Source organism: Ochotona curzoniae, unplaced genomic scaffold (assembly GCF_017591425.1).
Source record: "Ochotona curzoniae isolate NIBS_2020 unplaced genomic scaffold, NIBS_Ocur_1.0 contig_1071, whole genome shotgun sequence".
NCBI classification, from domain to species: domain Eukaryota; kingdom Metazoa; phylum Chordata; class Mammalia; order Lagomorpha; family Ochotonidae; genus Ochotona; species Ochotona curzoniae.
In genome coordinates this window covers 5,558,104-5,579,152 of record NW_024464939.1, presented here as the reverse complement: position 1 = coordinate 5,579,152, position 21,049 = coordinate 5,558,104, and the positions used below count along the sequence as shown (strand labels likewise).

Genomic DNA, 21,049 nt, shown 5'->3' with positions numbered 1-21,049 from the left:
GAAATTGAAAATGAAGACTGGGTAAAAATTCTTTCTTGATTTAAGCTATTTGGTGATACCTTGCCAGTGGGGAATTGGTAGACTGTATTCAACCAGCTCACCGATACCAGTCCTCCCACCCAAAAATTTTCCAAAATATATGGCGTACATGATTCCATTATGGGCCAACGTCAACCGATTGATGTGATAACACCTGGCATATGTGAGAAGATGTGTGCACACCATAGTCTTCCCTCCCACTCAGAGCAGCTCCATCACTCACTGCATTTTTATCTACCACCACGCACCAACTCTCCCTCTCCTGTTTTCTTTCCTATTTTGAAAAAGCAAGTCATTAAAATCAGGTGAGTAAATGTGACTTCTGCCTTTAATCATTTCACACCATTTCAGAGGAGTGGGAGGAGAATGAGTGATTCCAAAGAAAAGATTAGCACACAAATGATACCACTTGGTTGGAAGAGTTCATATGACATTTTCAGACTTCTCAATTGGCTCAAGGACCAAATTAGAAAGGAGCGCAGGTGTCATTACTTACTCGATCGTGTTTCTGTCCACTTTTCCTGTCATGTTAATGCCATAGAACTGCTGCATAGCAGCTAGGGCCGACTGCATGGTCTCTGCAGAACGCAGTACTGACATTCTGGGGTCAGTCGGTGGAAGGTAGCCGTACTTTTGTAACCAAACCTGCAGTAACAAATACAGACTCTTTTAGATCATCTTTGCAGTTCAACAACAATTTTCCTGATAATTATTTTATGCCTACAACAGACTTGTAAACTTTTATTTTTTTGCATTTACAATGGCAAATATCCAATCATCCTTCATCTTTTTTGCAGCCGTATTCTGTAGGTTTGGTTGTTTTTAATACAATTTGAAGGGTCACATGACTCTTAGTAACACAACTACAAATGCTAATTGAAAAAAAATAATTGCTTATAAGAATACACTATATAAAGTTCAGTAGCAAGTAGGGAAAAAAATACCATACAGCCGAAGTAAAACATACTTTAATCTAATGTACGTTTAAAAATGTTTTAATGTAAATTTATATTCTAAAACTTAAATAAATCCAACCCTGTCCTTGAGACACAGAAAATCCCCCAAAACATACACTTCTTTAACAGTGGAACTCCCTCAAAACATCAGTGGGGTAAGGACAAGTTAAAACTGCTTCTGCTGCATTAGGAATCTGTTTTTCCTGGACAGCTGTTGTGGCTATAGTTGCAATGAATAACACCTCTACAGATAAACTGTGCTATTGTGTCACGCATTGTGGGTGTAAAGTATCATGTAACTAAGGTATGAGTTCATCACGCTATCTCCAAGGACAGATAATATTTTCATGCAAAGTATCTTCAATCGTCACACATTAAATGATTCAATTTCATTCACCACGTTAGTGATCAAATTTGTGATACTGAGAAGAAACTTCACAAACTCAAAACATGTTCATCTTTCTCTTCAGGGTTCTCATGATTTTATTCTCCCCTTCCTTGACGAAGAAGTATTTGGGAGGATACAGATAAAACAAAACAAACAAAAAGAGTTGAACTGACACCTAAGCGTGGCGAGAGCAGCAACTGAAACTCTAAATAGAGTTAGATGTTGAAAGTGATAGACAACTCAAGAGTATGTCCTGCTGGCCTTTACCTCAGCCTTTACCAGGGCTCTAAGATTTCATGAAACACATTCAATCATCTGTCAAATTGATAGAGTCAGGTGATACTGCCCAGCGAGTAAAACAGAAGCCATGTATTCCGCAGGGAGTTGCCACCATGCTGTGTGTTTCCCTGTGTTTATTCATCACATGAACAGTCTTGCTTGAAATTACCTTTTCACTGGATGACAGCTATCCTTTCCCATTAACAGCATGTATAAAAGTTGATTTTCACCAAAGGAAATGACTAATAAATATATGTCAAACAAGTGAAATGAGAAACCAAGAAGTAAAATCTTTCATGGTATTTCCAAGAATTGACAGCCATCATCCCACTCCCCCTCAAAGTCCAGTACTATGGAAACAAACTTTAGGAACTGTTTAAGACGTGAGCAATGTATCACTATCAGGAAGGTGGATGGATGCAATCCGGTCCTGGCACCTCATATAACACATGGCAAGAGTATGCCAACAGCACTCTGCCGACTGCAGCGAACAGGCTGCCAGAGAAAAGTATTCTTTAGCATAGTCCACAGCTGTGCATTTCTCAATGGATTTATTTTTGTAACTGAAGGATACAAACCATAATATTTACTATGAAATCAATACCCATTGTCATTAAGTTTCTCAAAAATTAGAAAACCGTATTTTGATTTTTACAAATATACACCTGCGTGCATTCTCAGTCTGAACATTTCCATAATACTTTACTTGCATTCATCACTGACTTGTTAGCTGAATTGTCGCTAGGTGCATTGTGACATGGCTACTCGCAATTATGTCTATGAGGACAGCAGAAAGGAATTTATTAATAATGATAAATCCTGTTCTTTATACACAAATGGGACCACATAGTCATAAAAGTGTTAAGTATCTAATGAAAAAACGCCATATTCCAGAATACATGCCTTAATGTTTTAAACAATTTCACATAACATTTTAAAATGTGATTTTTTCTTCATATTCACTTTTACATCATGCTGTGTGTCCTGAAAGCCCATTACTTCAAATGATTTCTAAGGAAGCAATTCTTTTCTAATTGCTAAATAGTGGGAAATCTAACATTTTATGGTCAAGTGGCTTGTAGGTTTACAAATCAATGCCATGATTTATCAGTTAGGAAATAATATTTTAAATTACAAGCACATCCCCATTGAAAAATATTAAATCATTAATGTGATATTTGATAATATACCTTCCCTTGACATGTACATATAATCTGCTACCAGGAGAAAATAATAATTAAAATCACTATTATGATTACTTTTATATTTGTGTATCATGCTTATATAAATATATACATTTGAAACAAATTTGTTAAGTTAATTGTGGGAAAAAGCATCTTTTAGAAAATACATATTTGATTCATTTTTTGTCCTTCAAACATTTAAAAATATGCCATATTACCTATCCCAATTAATAATAATGTGGTATGTACTCTTTGTATGTTTCTCATAGTAATTAAACTATGTGTTGAAATATATATGTCTATATATATGTGTGGGTCACTGTTTTTGTATGCATGCGTGTCTATATATATCTGTCACACACTGCATGCTAAAAATCCATTCTCATATTTTATTGATTGAAATACAGCCTTGTTTTCAATATTTTAAAATGCTGCCTACTCTGAATGATTGGAAGTTTTAAATACGTTTCCAAGAATGTACCTGAGTCCTTTTTGAGTGCTCTCAAAAGTGAATTCACTTGGGATAGATAAGCAATGATTTATTTGAAGATTTATTTAATCTGAGCTTTAAGATCAATATAAAGACACGGGAGAATATATACAATCCTCAACATCATTCTTGGTCAGTAATCCATAGTACTTTATGATCCATTGGCATATATTTTTTGTCCATTGGAACAATTTTATTAAGTACACTGAACCACACCAGGCAGCATGGTTTGTAAGAGGCTATGCAAGGGACAGGCTGGCAGACAGCAACTTAATTAATCTAATTGCCCTTATTCTTAAAATTACGTTCACTAAAATTTTGTCCTTGGAAACTGACAATAAGAAAAATATGGGCTAGGTTTAAATATACATGGTTGAGAAGAAGTATTAACCAACAGCACAGGATCTTTTTATACTTGAAAATATCTTAGGCCCAGAGTGGTGGCCTAACGGCTAAAGTCCTCGCCTTGTATGTGTTGGGATCCCATATGAGCACCTGTTCTAATGCTGGAAGCTCCATTTACCATCCAGCTCCCTGCTTGTGGCCTGGGAAAGCAGATGAGTATGGCCCAAAGCCATGGGATCCTGAACCCATGTGGGAGACCTGTAGGAAGTTCCAGGCTCCAGGCTCCTGACTTCAGATGAGTGCAACATCAGCCGTTGACGTCACTTGGGGAGTGAATCATCGGACGGAAGTCTGTATATCTGACTTTGCAACAAAAATAAATAAATCTTAAAAAAAAAAAAAAAAAGAGGCCCCGCGCGGTGACACAGTGGTTAAGGTCCTCGCCTTGCATGCCCAGGATCCCATATGGGCGCCGGTTCTATCCCAGCAGCCCCGCTTCCCTTCCAGCTCCCTGCCTGTGGCCTGGGAAAGCAGTCGAGGACGGCCCAAAGCTTTGGGACCCTGCACCTGTGTGGGAGACCCGGAAGAGGCTCCTGGCTTCGGACCGGCATAGCATTGGCTGTTGCGCTCACTTGGGGAGTGAATCATGGGACAGAAGATCTTCCTCTCTGTCTCTCCTCTGTGTATATCCGCCTTTCCAATAAAAAAAATAATAATAATAAAAATAAATCTTAAAAAAAAAGAGAATATCTCTCAAATTTCCAAACAAATAAGGAGAATGTTGGGTTTTGCTTTTGTTATATTATGCTCATTGGACTGACAAGTATATATGATGTCTCTAAAGTATCAATAAATAAAGAAATTTAAAGCAATTGGCAACTTTTCTTTTTAATCTGAGACACCCATTTTATTATCCTTAGATCATCAACCACGGAACTTCAACTGGAACAATAAAACTTAATCTTTCACTACATTTTTTGTTTATACTAACTCATTCAATCCTCTAGCTATCTTGTTAACAAAATAAATTTCTAGTCAGTGATTATTCAGTTGGAGGCACAATAGGAATGCTGCTGTTCTCCGCAGCACAAAATGGCACAGCAAATAATAAAAGGAAAATATTTATGTACTAAATGTTGTATCAACAGATGACACCTTTACTAGATTGTACTGTAATAGGGAGTAATAGACATAGAAATGTCATCAGAATCAACAAGAGAAATAGTATTTTTGTCACTAATACTTAATGTATCCATATTGTAAAACTTACATTAACTGAATCAGTTATTTATACACTAATTAAGCAATATCCTAAAGTGATCTTAGTAGTTCTCATGACTAATATTAAATCTTAGCAGTCAACTCTACACAATTTATTAGTCGAAAAATCTAGAATTTTCTCTAATTTTTGAAGTTATATATGATTGTAAGGTAAAGTATAATATAAATCTAGATATTATTATTCATTTGCTCAGGTAAATCACAAATGCAAAAACAACCTTAAAATTTCTGTAGTAACACGATATAACATGTGAAAAGAGCACCTTGAAATAATGACCCTGAGCAATTAAAAGGTAATTGAAGACAGGAAACAAAAAAGGCAGGAATGGAGGGATTAGAGAATAACTGAGTCCACGTGTTGGTGTTGTGACACAGCAGGTTAACTACCAGAGGATATTTGCATCCTTCATCTGAGTGCTAATTGTAAACATGACCACTTCTGTTTCAATCAAGCTCCCTGTTAAAGTACATCGGAAACAGCAAATCATAGTTCAAGTACTCAGATCCCTGTGCCCACATCGGAGGCATGGATGGAATATGTAACTCCTGCAGGCCTCTGCGAAGTAAACCATTTCTCAGAGACATACCTTCCCACCTCTACACACATACACGCCTAGTCTTTAAAGTAAATATTAAGAAAAAAGAAGCATGATTTAGTGATTAAACCACTGAATTTTCTAGGGATGGGACAGAAGTCATTAAAATTATGATGGAAGAGAAATATGAGGAAGGACTGGCTTGGAAGGTCCTTTTTTTTTTTTTTAATAACATTGTATTGTGTGACACAGTTTCATAGGTACTGGGATTCCCACCACCCCTCCCATATCCCTCCCCCCCATGGTGGATTCTTCCACCTTGTTGTGTGACCACAGTTCAAGTTCAGTTGAGATTCCTTCACTGCAAGCATATACTAAGCATAGAGACCAGCATCTTATTGTCCAGATAAGTTCAACGGCTTTTTGGGGAGACCTTCTCTGGTCTGAAGGTAGAGCCAACATAGTAAAAACCCAATCAATCAAAAGTCCCAACATATCATTGGCAACAATATACAATGTTATGGTATTAATTGATGTAATATTGAGTAAACAATCTATTAAAAATAATGCAAGTTCGTAACCACATCCTGTGACTACTCCATTGACATTTCAGCAACTGAGGTACATAACAGTTATTGGATGGGTGTAGCACAAGGTTTTGAAAGTATAGTTGGTTTTACAATTTTTCAAAAACACATGGGTTGAGACAGTATTAATTACAAGTTCTAAAAGAAGAAAAAAAATTACAGGTTAAATTAAGGCAAACATGTGGTATCTAACCTTTTGGGATTGGTTCATTTCCCTTAGCATTATGGTTTCCAGTTGGGCCCATTTGGCCACAAAGAACTGCATTTTTTTTTTTAATAGCTGAGTAGTATTCCATGAAGTAGATGAACCATAGCTTTCTTATCCAATCTTCTGCTGATGGGCATTTTGGTTGCTTCCATGTTTTTGCAATTACTGATTGTGCTGCTATGAACATAGGGGTGCAGTTCTTTGATCCCAAATACCACTTAGTCAATTCAAAGTGGCGATATGTGTCTGAGGCTTTTTTTTTTTTTTTTTTTTGGCTCTGTCAGATTTCATTCATTTCCAGCCAATATGTGTTACGGCAAATACCTTGTACCCAGTGATTACATAATCCAGGTCATAGCATTCTCTATAGAATGAAAACAGCAAAGATGATAAATATATGTTACAATATGCCTTTGCTATCAGTCTATTCCTTTTACATGTTTATATATGCATATATGACATATATGTGATTTTAAATTATATTTGAGCCCAATTTTAGCATAGAAATGAGCTATTTAAATTTATGATGGGTTATATATTATGTAATAATATACTTTATTGGTGAGCTATAACTGAAATAATACAGTTTCAATAGTCTTAATGCAACAAAAATTAATTTCAGTTTCCAGAATAAGAGTTCTAGACAAATTAGCTAACTCCCAGTATAAGCTAAAATGAACAACTAAAATGTGCAACTAATATGTGGTTACTATGCTATTTTGCGGTATTCATGCAAAAGCATACAGATATTATCTTCTGAGCCTCAACATATTCACTGGCAATGTAGAATAGGAGGACATACAGCCTGCGTTTTCTAGTAGGAGAGAGGCTACAAATGTAAATCATGACTACTCATAAACCAAAAAATTAAACAGATGTGAGAACAGTCCTTAGAATTGATTAAACTGAAAATTTGTAGGATAAGTTAATGAGGAAAAAACGAGCCTTTCTCTTCATTCAAAAACCTAAAAGGGCTCCAAATGACCACTCTCTGCCCACTGTGAATCAATCCGTGTACGAACTCACATATGCGAATTCAATTTCTCTAAAATTTTTACTGTCTATTAAGCAGCCCCGTAAAATGGGAAGAAATGGCTAAAAGACTAAAAGATATGCCACTACATATCTTTGCAATGAAGAACCACAGTCATTTGGAGATAGGAAAATAATGGGGTTATTAGTAAAAGCTGTGATGACCAGTACTTCCACATCTTTCGCCTTAATGTGAAACTCTTATTTATCATAAAACCTAACCACTTGCTGTGCAAAGACTTGGGAATCGTTTCCACTTAGAAAGAAAGGAGAATTACACTTTTCACTTGGCAGATTTGAAAGCAATGCTGCTCAATCAATCAATCATGGCTAAGTTCCAATGATGAAAACAAAGCAAAGCAAAGCTAACAAAACAACGGGCAGCACCTTCATTGGAGTTCCACCAAACATCAGCCACAGAGCTGTGGAGCTGGGGTGTACTCTAATGTACTGTCTTCTATCGTGATGTTTCAGAAGTTATTTTAGATGTTTAAAGATGCATAAACACACACACACACCTTCACAGTAATAAAATGTGATTTAAAATTAGAGGCAATAAATAAGCCATACCAGAGCAGGCAGAAATATAAATGAGTAGAGTTCAAGTTAATTGACAGAAGTGTATAACAGAAAGTGCAAAGATAACAAATTAGATCAAAGGGTATTACCCAGTTTGGAAAAATGAAGTTCTTTTCTTAAATTCTCCCCAATGTGGCAAACCCACTCTCACCTAGAATGACTAGATAATATATTCATATCTTTTATACTATGTTCTTACTACAACTATGTTCAAAGCCTTCTTTCATCATGTTCCTTTTTATCCTTAGAATTCCAGACCATCAGTGATGCTATCTCAAACAATTCTGTTATTACATTTCTCCATGGAATTTCTGCTTTGGGAATATAAAATGCCAGAGCTGTCCCCACTGAAATTTCATTTTTTTAATGATCATTCTCTTTAACCTTATAATAGACACTTTGATTAAGGAATGTTATCTGTCTTACAAATGGTCACTGTTATGTATCCCAGCTGCTCCAGTTCAAATCCTGATCTTAGCTTATGGCCTGAGAAGGCAGTAAATGAGGGCTGTGAACATACTCAGGACTCTCCAGGGAGGCTCCTGGCTTCAGATCTGCTCAGCTCTGGCTGCTGTGGCCGTTTGCAGAATGAACCAGTGGATGGAAGATCTTTCTCTCTGTCCTTGTTTCTGAAACCCTGTAAATTCAAGTCAATCTTAAAAAAATAAAATTTGATGAAGCCTCATTTGTTTATTTTGGCTCTGAGTGCCTGTGCTTTTGGTAATTTTTCTAAGTTTTTAGCATCACTTACATAGTGTAGGGTGCTTCCTATGCTTCCCTTTACTGGTTTGATGGCCTTGGGTGCAAATTTAGCTCCTTTATCTATTTTGAGCTGATTTTTGTATAAGATGACAGGTGGGGATCTTCATTCTTACTTCTCTAAGCTGATGTCCAATAGTCCCAATAGCATTTGTTGAAGAGACTAAGCATTTTCCCAAGGGTGGTTTTCAGTTTTCTTGTTGTGTTGAAGATTAATTGGCTGTATCTGTGTAAACTCACTTCCAGGGTTTCTGTTCTGTCCCATTGATCTTCTGTTTCTGTACAAGCAGCAGACTGGTTTGATTGCCACTGCCCTGTGGCATGTCTTGAGGACTGAAATTGTGGTCCTCCTTTATTTTTACTCTTTAGGATAGTTTTGGCTATTCATGATCTTTGATTTTTCCAGATGGTTTTTGTACCCTCTTCTCCATCTCTGAGATAAATGTTTGGTGTGGACCACGTAGAATTAGTACATAGCTTTTAGTACTAGAGAAATTTTGGTGATGTTGATGCTATAAATATAAGAACATGGTAAATTTCTCCATCTTTCTGTGTCTTCTTTTTAATATTTTATAATTGTCATCATAGAGGTCTTACACATCTTTGGCTAGGTTTATTGCAAGGTTAAGATTCTTCTCTGCTAATTTGAAAGGGAATGTACTTGAAAGTTCTTTCTGGAGCCCCGGCAGCATGGCCTAGCGGCTAAAGTCCCCGCCTTGAATGCGCCGGGATCCTATATGGGCGCCGGTTCTAATCCCTGCAGCTCCACTTCCCAACCACCTCCCTGCTTGTGGCCTGGGAAAGCAGTCGAGGATGGCCCAAAGCCTTGGGACCCTGCACCCGTGTGGGATACCCAGAGGAAGTTCCTGGCTCCTGGCTTCGGACTGGCATAGCACCGGCCGTTGTGCTTACTTGGGCAGTGAACCATCGGACAGAAGATCTCCCCCTCTATCTCTCCTCTCTGTATATCTGACTTTATAATAAAGATAAATAAATCTTTTTTAAAAATGTTCTTTCTGATCCACAGAGTTGCTTGTGCCTACTAGGACTGTGGATTTATGTCCATTGATTTTGTACCCTGCCAAACTCTTTTTCAATAATCTCTTTATTGATTCTTTGGTTCTCCATTGCATAGAATCATGTCATCTACAAACCAGTATACTTAGACTTCTTCATTTTTTTTTAAAGATTTGTTTTATTTTTATTGGAAAGTAAGGCATATAGAGAGGAGCAGAGATTCAATTTGAAGCCAGGAACCAGGAGCCTCTTCCACGTCTCCCACATGGGTGCAGGATCCCAAGGCTATGGGCCATCCTTATCTGCTTTCCCAGGCCACAAACAGGGAGCTAAGGGGGAAGTGGGTTTGATGGGATTAGTACTGGCACCCACATGGGAACTCGGTGCATGTAAGGCAAGGATATTAGTCACAAGGCTACTGTGCCAGGCCCAACTGCTTCATTTTTAATTGAATTCTTTTAATTTCTGTTTTCTTGTTCAGTAGCTCCAGCTAGGACTTGCTTTGCAATGTTGAACTAGCAGTGGTAAAAGTAGACAACTTTGTCTACTTCCAGATCTTGATGGTAAAATGTCCAAACTTTCCCCATTCTGTATGATGCTAACATTTTTCTCTTCATGTATTGCAAAATTTTGGTTGTCAATTTTTCCTTTGGTTGTAAAATTTTCCTTTTCTGTGCAGCAAAGAAATGACCAACAAATTGAAGAGGCAACTGACAGAAATGGAGAAAATCTTCACACACTACACAACTGATAGGGGACTAATATCCAGAATCCATAAAGAACTTCAGAAACATGATATTAGACTTTTCATCATTGCCTATTCCTGCAATTCCATGATGCAATAGCTAGCAGAATATTAAACTTGACTGTTACTCAAGGACTATACAACTGTAATAATATAGGGAAATGCTTAGCGGAAAAATGCAGATTGAAAAAGGAGGGGCAGTGGAAACACTATACCTACAAAAATGTATCATGAAAAACAGCAAGAGTGATTAAAATTAAAATAGAAGTATGAAAAGTGTTTATTATGAAAAATGTAAGGATTTCAAATATGTGTTCTAATAAGAATATTTTTATTCCATTTTTTATGGATTTTTGAATTGCCCCCTTACAGATATGACACCCTTGCTCCCACCTGGGCTCCAACTAGATTGCCAGTTAGACATACAAAAGACTTCATTTCACTGTGAGAAAGCTTGGAGTCTTAGGACCCTATTAGCAATTGTAAATGAAAAGGCTGACTGCATAAAATGATACTTAACAATACATGAGTATGTTTGGGTTTTATGCAAACAGAATAAAATAACACACATATAATAATTATTCTTAAATCCAGTGGCTTCTGTAAAACAGAAATTGAAGACAGACTTACATATTCCATGTTGTCTAACCAATTATTATTCTTATCTGTATCTGTAATATTTCCATTTATGGACATTTGAATTTATATTTTTAAAAAGAAGCACTGAACCCTTCTTTAGCACATTTTATTAATGCCTTTCCAGGGCTTTCTTACTGTAGCTTCTGCATGACTGCTGACTATACTTATTCTCTTCTTCACTGTCTTCTAAAGTAACCGTTATATCCACATGTGAATTTATGACACATCAATTTAACTCTATTCTTGACTTCAGTGAAATATCTAGAGTATGCCATCATACTGGTATTTAAATTTTAAATGTAGGAGCCAACCTTAGTATGATGTTTGCTCTTCATGTATACCCAATCCATGATCATGTCTTCGCTCCAGTTTTAGCTGAAGTGGAAACATTTCTGTTGCCACCCTTGATCCAGCACACAATCATTTCTCAGGAGAAAGTCCAGGACTTTCTAGCCAACTCCCATGCTTTCATAGTATAACCACTTCGTCTTTGCCCAAGAAATTGAAAAATTGCACTAAGATATACATCACTTTAAAGTTCACATTTTACCAATTTTCACTTTTACAATTTGGTGGCATGAAACAGAAAGATCAATTATATCCAGAGGTTATTCAATATTCCAAACTAAAACTGTATTCAATCAATTATAACTTTCCTTTATCCCTTCTCCCAGCTTCTAGTAGCCTTGTAGCCATGAATTTAACTACTATTAAGTATTTTGCGTAAGGAAAATCATGCAATATTTTGTCCTTTTGTGTTTTTTTAACTCAGAATTATGTGTTCAAAGTTTGCTCATCATATAGCATATATGATTTAAAATATGCATTTATTTGATAAGTAGAATCAGTTGGAGGGAAGAGAGAAAAAGAGAGATATGAGTGAATGAGAATTTTATTTTTCTGCCGCCTCACTCTCCAACTATTTGCATTGTCTGGGATTAGACTGGCTCAAAAACAGGAAGCTAAGAAGTTAATTCAGATCTCTCATGTATGAGAAGGACACAATATTCATTGTATTTCTTGTGCCTCCCAGCACTATGAATTCGGAATCAGTGCTGACATAGTACTCCAGTGCAAATCTTAGCCCTGTCTCTCTCTTCAAAGGACTCTGGGAATCTATCTACTGTGACACCTGGGAGACAAGGCCATAAATAGAGGTCATGGGTGGGTGTTACCATGGACCGCCTTGCCTAAAGTTCCAAACTGTCAGCCAGCAGCAACTGCCAGTCGAGTGAATGACAGGTTTTAGATGATTCCAGCTCCAGGACTAACATAATCAAGCTGTTGTAATTGATGAGTTTTATCCAAGTTACAGATTTGGAAGAAAAGAAATGCTAGGTTTAATTTAATAAGTTTTATGGAAAGTTGTTTCAAAGCAATAGAGAAACTGAGGCATGCATCATTTTTGTATATTTGTTTTCAAAGAAGTGAAAGAGAGCCACTGGAGATGAAAGTATAAGAAGAAAAATAGTGTATTGAGAAAATGCACCAACTTTTGGATACTGAACTTGAAAAGGGTAGCATAGAAATTGGAGAAAGATTTAAATCTAAAATTACATGATCAGATGTTGTGAATTGAAAGCGGTATGATCCCAAAAGGAGCAGATAAGAAGTAAACATAATTCTGACAGTAGCTGGGGAAAAGATAAGTGCAAGAATTTGTTAGAACTCATAATTCAGTGGTATTTAGAAACAAACTTATAAACTAAAAAATATTTTACCGGTATTTTTATTACCACTATTATTTTTGAAGTTTAAATTTTGCACATATATTTTGCTTACACTGAATGTTTTGGTACTAGAATACAAAAGTATAGACAAGCATTTGCCATCAACGAGTTCAAAACAGCCAAGAGAGGTACTAGCCGGAGCTCCTATGGGACCTTAAACGGGCACTGCAAGTGAGTATGAAAAGGACACACAATTATCATGGGATAGACATATTAAAGAATGTAAATGGAACCAAATACAACTATAAATTCAGTTTTTGGGCCCGGCGCAGTGGCGCAAGTGGTTAAGGTCCTCGCCTTGCACGCCAGGGATCCCATATGGGCGCCGGTTCTATCCCGGCAGTCCCTCTTCCCTTCCAGCTCCCTGCCTGTGGCCTGGGAAAGCAGTCGAGGATGGCCCAAGGTTTGGGACCCTGCACCCACATGGGAGACCCAGAAGAGGCTCCTGGCTTCAGATCGGCATAGCATCGGCTGTTGTGCTTACTTGGGGAGTGAATCATCAGACGGAAGACCTTCCTCTCTGTCTCTCCTCTCTGTATATCTGCCTTTCCAACAAAAAAAATAATAAAAATAAATCTTTAAAGAACAAATTCAGTTTAAATCCTCAAAATTTTATAAACAGCCTGTACAGTACTCTTAATTTCCAACATCTATACACTATACTATCTGTTTCTTAACCTTGAATATTGCATCATTTTCGTGATCAAATGATTCACTTGATTGGCACTGTACTCTAGTTTTGTATGAGAAAAGTAAGTATTCTAATATATCATTTTCTTTTTTCCACTTCCCTACACATGACATTATGATTGATAGCATTAACTCCATGTACTGGTATTGAAATTTTCAAAACATGGATAAGCTCCAAAAATCCATACATTTGCCTGTTTCAGTTAACCTTTTGTTTTTCTTCTTGAGCTTATTTTATTTTAATTTTATTTTTTAATTTTGATGATTTTTACATAATGGACCAGGGTGAGACCATTGTTTTGAAATCTTGCCTTCCCCCTTTATCCTGTATCTGGGCGGAGGAAAAATTAGGGGAGAAGTTATATCTAGCCTCCCTGCCACCCCAGTACCTGGGGAAGGGGAGTCGCTACCCAATGCAATCCCAGGGTCCCCGATGTGGGACCCACTTTGAGGGTTCCACATGAGTGTTTGTGATAGTTCTGATATGCTCTCAATCTCGCCAATCCTAGCAGGTTGCTAGTCCTAGCTTTAGTGTGTACCGGTGCTTGGTGGTAAGCTGTGATCTATGCTAAGTAGCCCTGCTAGGATCTCCCTCATGGGCTGGTGCATCTGTCTGACCCCCAAAAATTCTGCTGCTTCCACCTTCCAAACAACATGATTTCCGTCTCCTTGCTTATCTGCAAGTACAGTGGCTTTGTCGGTGGGAGTCCCTCAGAAGTCACTGCTCACTCAACATATTCCCCCAGTGGTCTTCTTTCATACATATTCTTATCTCCATCCCTAATTCATCCAAGGACTACACACATGAGGACACACCCAAGCTAGTTCCACCTCCTAGTCATGAAGCTCCAGATCTCCCACCACACCCCTGCTGGCACCATCCCAGGCCTTCCCACTAAGATGCACCTCAAGGCTCCAATGAATGTAGGTCTGGGCCCAAGCTGCTGCAGAGCATGGGCCAGGGATGGGCCCTTTGTGTCCTGCCTAAGTTCACCCTTTTAGAAGACCAACATAATTTCTAGACATCACCCTAACTTTGGGGTTTTTATGTAACACAGCCTATACTTCCTATCATGTACTATGTTCACTCAGGCCCACACCAATTTTCTGCAGACAACAAAATACCCTGCTGATTCAAACTTAATTGTCTCAATAGATTTTATATACCTTATCTTTTTCCCATTGTTTTTGTGTTCAGGTAATTTTGGGTACTTAAAGCCATCATCTGAGTGATTTTTATACTGATATAATCTCTGGGTTGTGGAGGACATATCCTTGTTGCTACATTAAAACCCACATATTAATATCACGAACAAATGACCTGGCTTTCCTAGATTTCATTTTCTGTATTCATTGGAATGAATACAGTCATACAGAATGACGTTGGGATGACAAGGATTCAATAAACTAACACATTCATAATTAGCACAGAATCTAGCACATTATAGCTCAACAACTTTGAACACAAGGGCTCATCTTATTTTGCTATAATTATTTATGTAGCGTATTCCTGAACACAGGAAGATATACAAAATTTCTACAGGTGCAAGCGCATACACATACATTTGCAGTACTAAAGTTTTCATATGCATATAAGATTTAAGTACATTTACGCAAGAAATGGTTGAAAGGGTTATGTTTTGTGAATGGAATTTCTATGCAAAGGATTGAAGCAGAAAGTTACTTCCAATTTGTTTTTCTTTTTTTACTGTTTCTTTTGAAAAATTATTTGAAAGACAAAGAGATGGAGAAAGAAACACAGCAAGAGCCTGTACCTGCTGGTTCATTCCCCAGATGCTTACAGCAGCTGGGACTGGATCAGACTAAGGCCAGGAGTCAGGAATTCAAGGCTTCCTGGCATGTGACAGGAACCTGTTAATTGAGCCATCACTGCTGCCTTGCACAGACACTATTAACAAGGAGCTCAAGTCAGGAACCTGAACCCAGGTACTCTTATATGGAATGTGAGCATCTCAACTGTAAAGCTAAAAATACATCCCTATTTCTTTAGTCTTTTTGTTTTTCACATTTCAATGGTTATTATTATTTTTTTTGAAGATCTATTTATTTTATTGGAAAGGCAGATGTACAGGGAGGGGAAGAGACAGAGAGGAAGATCTTCCGTCTGATGATTCACTCCCAAGTGGTTGCAATGGCTGGTGCTGTACCAATCCGGAGCCAGGAGTCAGGAGCTTCTTTTCTGGGTCTCCCGCACGGGTACAGGGGCCCAAGGCTTTGGGCCATCCTCAACTGCTTTCCCAGGCCACAAGCAGAGAGCTGGATGGGAAGTGGAGCTTCTGGGATTAGAACCGGTGCCCTTATGGGATCCTGGCACATTCAAGGCGAGGACTTTAGCCATTATGCTATTGCGCCTAGCCCATTCAACAGTTATTATTTATAAAAACTTAGAAAAGGTTTGTTAAAGTCTTCTTAAAAGTAATTCTTTTTGATGCCGCATTTGACATCCTACAAAATTTTCAAGTATTTCTTAAAACAGTGGATGCTAAATTAATTCCAGGGACTGTACTTATACTGATTAAACATAATGAGTTCAGTATTATGGTCTAGTATCATTAGACCACTAATCCAGTAAACATCATGTTGAGACTCTTCAAGCTGACACTTAAATATTACTCATTTCTGTTTAACTTAGCGTGTCATTCTGACTTGCTAAACATTGTAAATTAAAGTTTGTAATGGATCAACTTTATGATCCTACACTGCTTGAGACTAAAGCAAATGATCTTAAGTGGTCTGGCAAGAAGAGGAAAGGGAAAAAAAATCCATGTGTTGGGCACCACTAATAGCCCTATGATCTAGTTGAATGTCATAGCTGGTTTCTCCCCAATCTGAGTACTGTTGGAACTGGGAGTGGGAGAAGGCTGAGTAGACACTGTTGTGGCTACAACACAAGATCAGAGAGGGTGGAGAGTTGTAACCCAGGAGCCGTGAGTTGAGGCTGTGGCAGAACTGTAACATAGAAGCCTGGGACTTAAACACACTGGAGGGAGACATAGGAGTGAAAGCAAATGGAGAACCAGGCATTGAATGGGATTAATAAAGTCTGTAGAGTATACACTTGGGTGACATAGCTTAAAAACTGGACCCAAGGAATAGAATCTGCTAATCAGAGTTGCAATGGCCAAGGGCAAAATAACAGGCAGGAACATAACGAATGAAGTTACTGACACCTCCTCCACAAAGGAGCAAAGGACTATGCCAACTTCAGTTAACTGAGGAAGACTACAAGGATCTTACAGATGAAGGATTAAAAAAATATTACAGAGCTCTGTAACAAACAACGAGCAGCACATACAGGATTTCAAGAAATTTGAAACTAATGTTGGACAAGAAATATTAACATCTAAATAAAACCAACCTGAGTTACTAGAAATGAAGAGCACAATATAACAAATTGAAACTTCAAAGCAAAACCTCAATAATAGGATGAGTAAGGCAGAGAAAAAAATCTCAGAACTGGAAGAAACCTCCTGTAATAATAGCAAACCAAAGAGCTGGAAGAACCGAGTCAAGCTAATAAAAGTGTCCACGAGTTAAGAGACACCATTAAAAGGTTGAATATGAGTTATGGGAGTATCTGAAGACACAGAAAGAGAAGTTGGGTTAAAATATGTATTTAACTATTAGCAACTAAATATAAAAATGAAAATAGAAACGAGACAGCTGAATAGTACCCTGTAACCATTTTAAGGTTTATAGCAGCTGGTTGTGTATATACTAAAATTGATGTGTCAATGAAGTAGCTACAGGATGTGGTTAAGGACTTGCATTTTCTAACATTCTGGTCACTCAATACCATGTTAATTAACTCCATGATATTGTTAATTTCCATGTTTCTTCCTCTTGCTGAAGTTGTGTAGTAGCTTTCCATTGGAGGGGATGATACACTGCCAGCTCTACTTTCAGACCAAGGATGTCCTCCCAATTAAACTGTTGAATTTATCTGAACAATAAGATACTGGACTCTCTGCATAGTCCATGCCTGCAATGAAAGAATCATGACTGGTTATGAACTGTATTACTGTAACAATACGGAATAATTCAGTATGGGGAGGGCTTGGGGAAGGGTTGGGGAAATATCAGAGCCTATGAAACTGTGTCATAAAATGAAATTTAAAAAACTATGTATTTAATGAAATAATAACTGTTAATTTCCCTAAAACATAGAAAGCACTGGAAACAAAATGCAAGAGAAGCACAGAACTCCCAAGAGAGTTGACAAAAAGTACTCTTCACCATTTCACAACATAATCAAGCTCTCTTGTATTGAACATAAAGAAAAGATTCTTAAACATGCATATGACAGAAGTCAACCAAAATGGTTGGAAGAAATATAGAGCAACAGAATCAGAGACAAAAAAAGGAAATATAACAATGGATACACAGACATATATAGAATAATCAGGAAAGATTACAAACAGCTATATCGTAAAAAAAATGGAAGACATAAAAGAAATGGATATATTTCTAGAGGCATATAATCTACCAAAACTGTATCGTGAGGCCATTAAAATCTAAATAGAGCTATAACAAGGCTAGAGATTAAAATAGTAATTAAATCATTCCCAGCAAAGTAAAGCCTAGGACTTATAACTTCACTGTTGAATTCTATCAAATGTTTCAAGAGGAACTTATCCCAACGCTTCACAAGCTTTTCTAAACAATGGAAAAGGAAGCAATCCTTCTTAACTCTTTCTGTGAAACCAACTCACCTTAACATCAAAGCCAGACAATGAAATAAGCAAATCTCAAAAGGACAATGTCATATGTTCTATCTGATATAAAGCAACTTTCATACAAAATACAAGATAGATATGTACTAGTAAACATATATTCTTATCGATGAATTGTATAATGGAGAATGCCATATATTCACAATAGGACACTAGAATTTCTAAAATTGCCTTTACTTGCAAAACTACAATGCATTTAAATAGCAAATTAACTTGTGACTGATGTTGAAGGCTGATACTATTGTAGCAATATGGAGGAAGACAGGAGAAGATATGGAAAGAGAGGAAGATGATGTAGAGTGGGGTACCTCTATAAAACCATGATTGGAGAATAAAGGAAATCAGGCAATAAATGGCATTATCTAATTAAAAATTATCTAAAAAAAGAAATAAAGTGGCCGCAATGGCCAAAGTCGAGATTCAAAGTCGGGAGCCAGTAGCCTCTTCCAGGTCTCCCATGCTGAGGTAGGGCCCCAAGGCTTTGGGCCATCCTCAACTGTTTACTCAGGTCACAAGCAGAGATCTGGAAGGGAAGTGGAGCAGGAGGGATATGAAACAGCTGCCACATGGAATCCTGGCACAGGGAAGGCGAGAACTTTATCCATGAGGCTCTTGTGCTGGGCCCAGATTAGGTATATTTTTTACTATCCTGTATAGAAGCTAAACATCTGACTTTTTTGTATTCCTAAAATTCACAGCAAAGGTGGCAAAATAATTTTAAGACTGATTGTATCAGCTAACAAATTGTTCTCAAGAAGCACAAATATTTTCTGATACTAATCCAGAAAAAAGTACACATGTTACAAGGATGTATTACTATTTAGTTCAAATTGTCAGGACATTCATTCATTTACACAGATTAATTTTTACAAAGGAGCACCAACTATTTGAAATACACCCTGGCATTACATTAGAACACAAAAGAGACAAAAATCTTGGTCCAGATAATTTTCAGTTTGATAAAATTTTAAAAAACCTGTAATAACAAAAGGTAAATATACAGAATATAATTTAGAATGATACTCATGGGGAAAAATTAAGTGAGACAAGAAACAGAACTGCCAAGAGCAATTTAGTGACTGGACAATAGTCTGGAGGAGGGACACAACATATCTGTACAAATTTCATGTGAGATTGAATAAACATCATAATTAGTTATATTGAGCAGCAACCTCTTAGCTAAGACAAAGGTTGATACACCGTCAGAGTTGGTAAGGAGAACGAGGAAAAAATCAACGGGAGGATGGAGCACAATTTATAGTCAACAACGGCGGCTGTTTCGGGGTCTTTGATTTTCTGTGTATGTGCACACTGGAGAATGAATGTTTTATTTTTCTGTAAGAATTTACTTTAGAAATAGCCTTTTGTATTGTGCATCTCATTCATTTGGGGGAATTATAAATCCTAGAGTGTCCTAAGAAACATAGGTAGTTATGCACTAGAATATTGAATAAATGGCAACTAGGAATATTTTATATAATAGCAATATGAATTTGATGAAAATGAAAACAGCCTCAAAATATTGCAATTATTTATGAATATTTCAATATTTTGCTCTGATCAGCATGCATGCCTCAGTTCAGACATTGTGCTTCAAAAGCAGAGCTTTGCATTTCAAGTTGTTTACTGCCATCCTTCATGCCCTGGTCTTCTTGTTTTTGAACTTGAATAGCTTTGAATTTTAAGTTTAATTTCTTAGAAGCATCTTTTGAAAGAAGTCAGGGTAGTCTTTCTGATTATTTTTACTTTGTATGAACTATTTCAAAGACAAAAGTAGAGAGAATGGTACATGAGGCTAATGTATGCACAGCACCTTTAACATTTCTTATCACATTTAGTGATTTTGTTTCACCTGTGTCACTTGCTCCTCCACTGAAATAGCAAATGTAAGACTGCACAGTTTATCATGTTATTAATAATTTATGTCAACACCAATTCCCCATACATGCATACAAATTATCAAAAATAATTGTAAATCATCAAATAGAAAATAATCCCCCTTAATCCTATAATTGCTTCAAATATCTAATTTTTATTTTCTCACCCAACTATAACTGATTTGTAGATTACTTTCCCTAAAATCCAAATATATTATGCATATTTTAATTGTATAATTGCCCCCAGGTCATATATCTTTTTATTCGCATCTGAATATTTGTTGAAGGAACCAGGTTGTCTGAAAAGATACCTTTAATTTGTATGTCTTAATTCTGCTATATTAATTCCACAGTATGATAGGTCATGTCCCTTGCCCACTTCACATCCTGTGTGTTTGTGGCCTTATTTAGAGAAAATTAGCCACTTTCAGATTGCCTCATGTGTATGCGTGTGTGTTTGTATGTAAGAGAGAGGCAGGGGTGTGAGAGAGAGTGTCAGAGACACACTGTGAGTTTTCTTTATCAGTGTATTTCCTAGTAGGTGCTATGTACCATTAGTATACATTTAATTGAATGATTAAAATATTTAATCACTTTTATCCCTGTCATCATTGTGATGACACAGAAACAATGGCACAATTAAAGAAAAAACAAACAGTATAAAGTTGGCAGAGCAAGGGTATGAGTTTCTGTTGCTCATTTCTGAGAGTGCACTACATTTAAAAATATATCTAAAAAATTATGTAAAAGTCATAAAACTACTTACTAGTTAGACTTCAAGAAGCTGTTACAAAAAAAGTGCAAACAGAAACATGTATGAGCTACGTCATTTGATTCAGAGAAGATCAAAAAGGATTAGGTAGGTGCTGTGGTTCGGATGTGCTCTGTCCCTCAAAGTTTCATGTACTAGAGCTCCTATTCTACACATGGCATT

The 21,049-nt window shown here is 37.0% G+C and overlaps 1 protein-coding gene across 1 annotated transcript in view; it reads right to left on the bottom strand.

The window, feature by feature from the left end:
• MMP16 (matrix metallopeptidase 16) overlaps window positions 1-21,049 on the bottom strand; it is a 265,162-nt gene that overhangs the window by 140,040 nt on the left and 104,073 nt on the right. Inside the window, exon 2 of the mRNA XM_040995311.1 lies at window positions 536-684. Coding sequence (XP_040851245.1) covers window positions 536-684 — 149 coding nt within the window. The remainder of the gene's footprint in view (window positions 1-535; window positions 685-21,049) is intronic.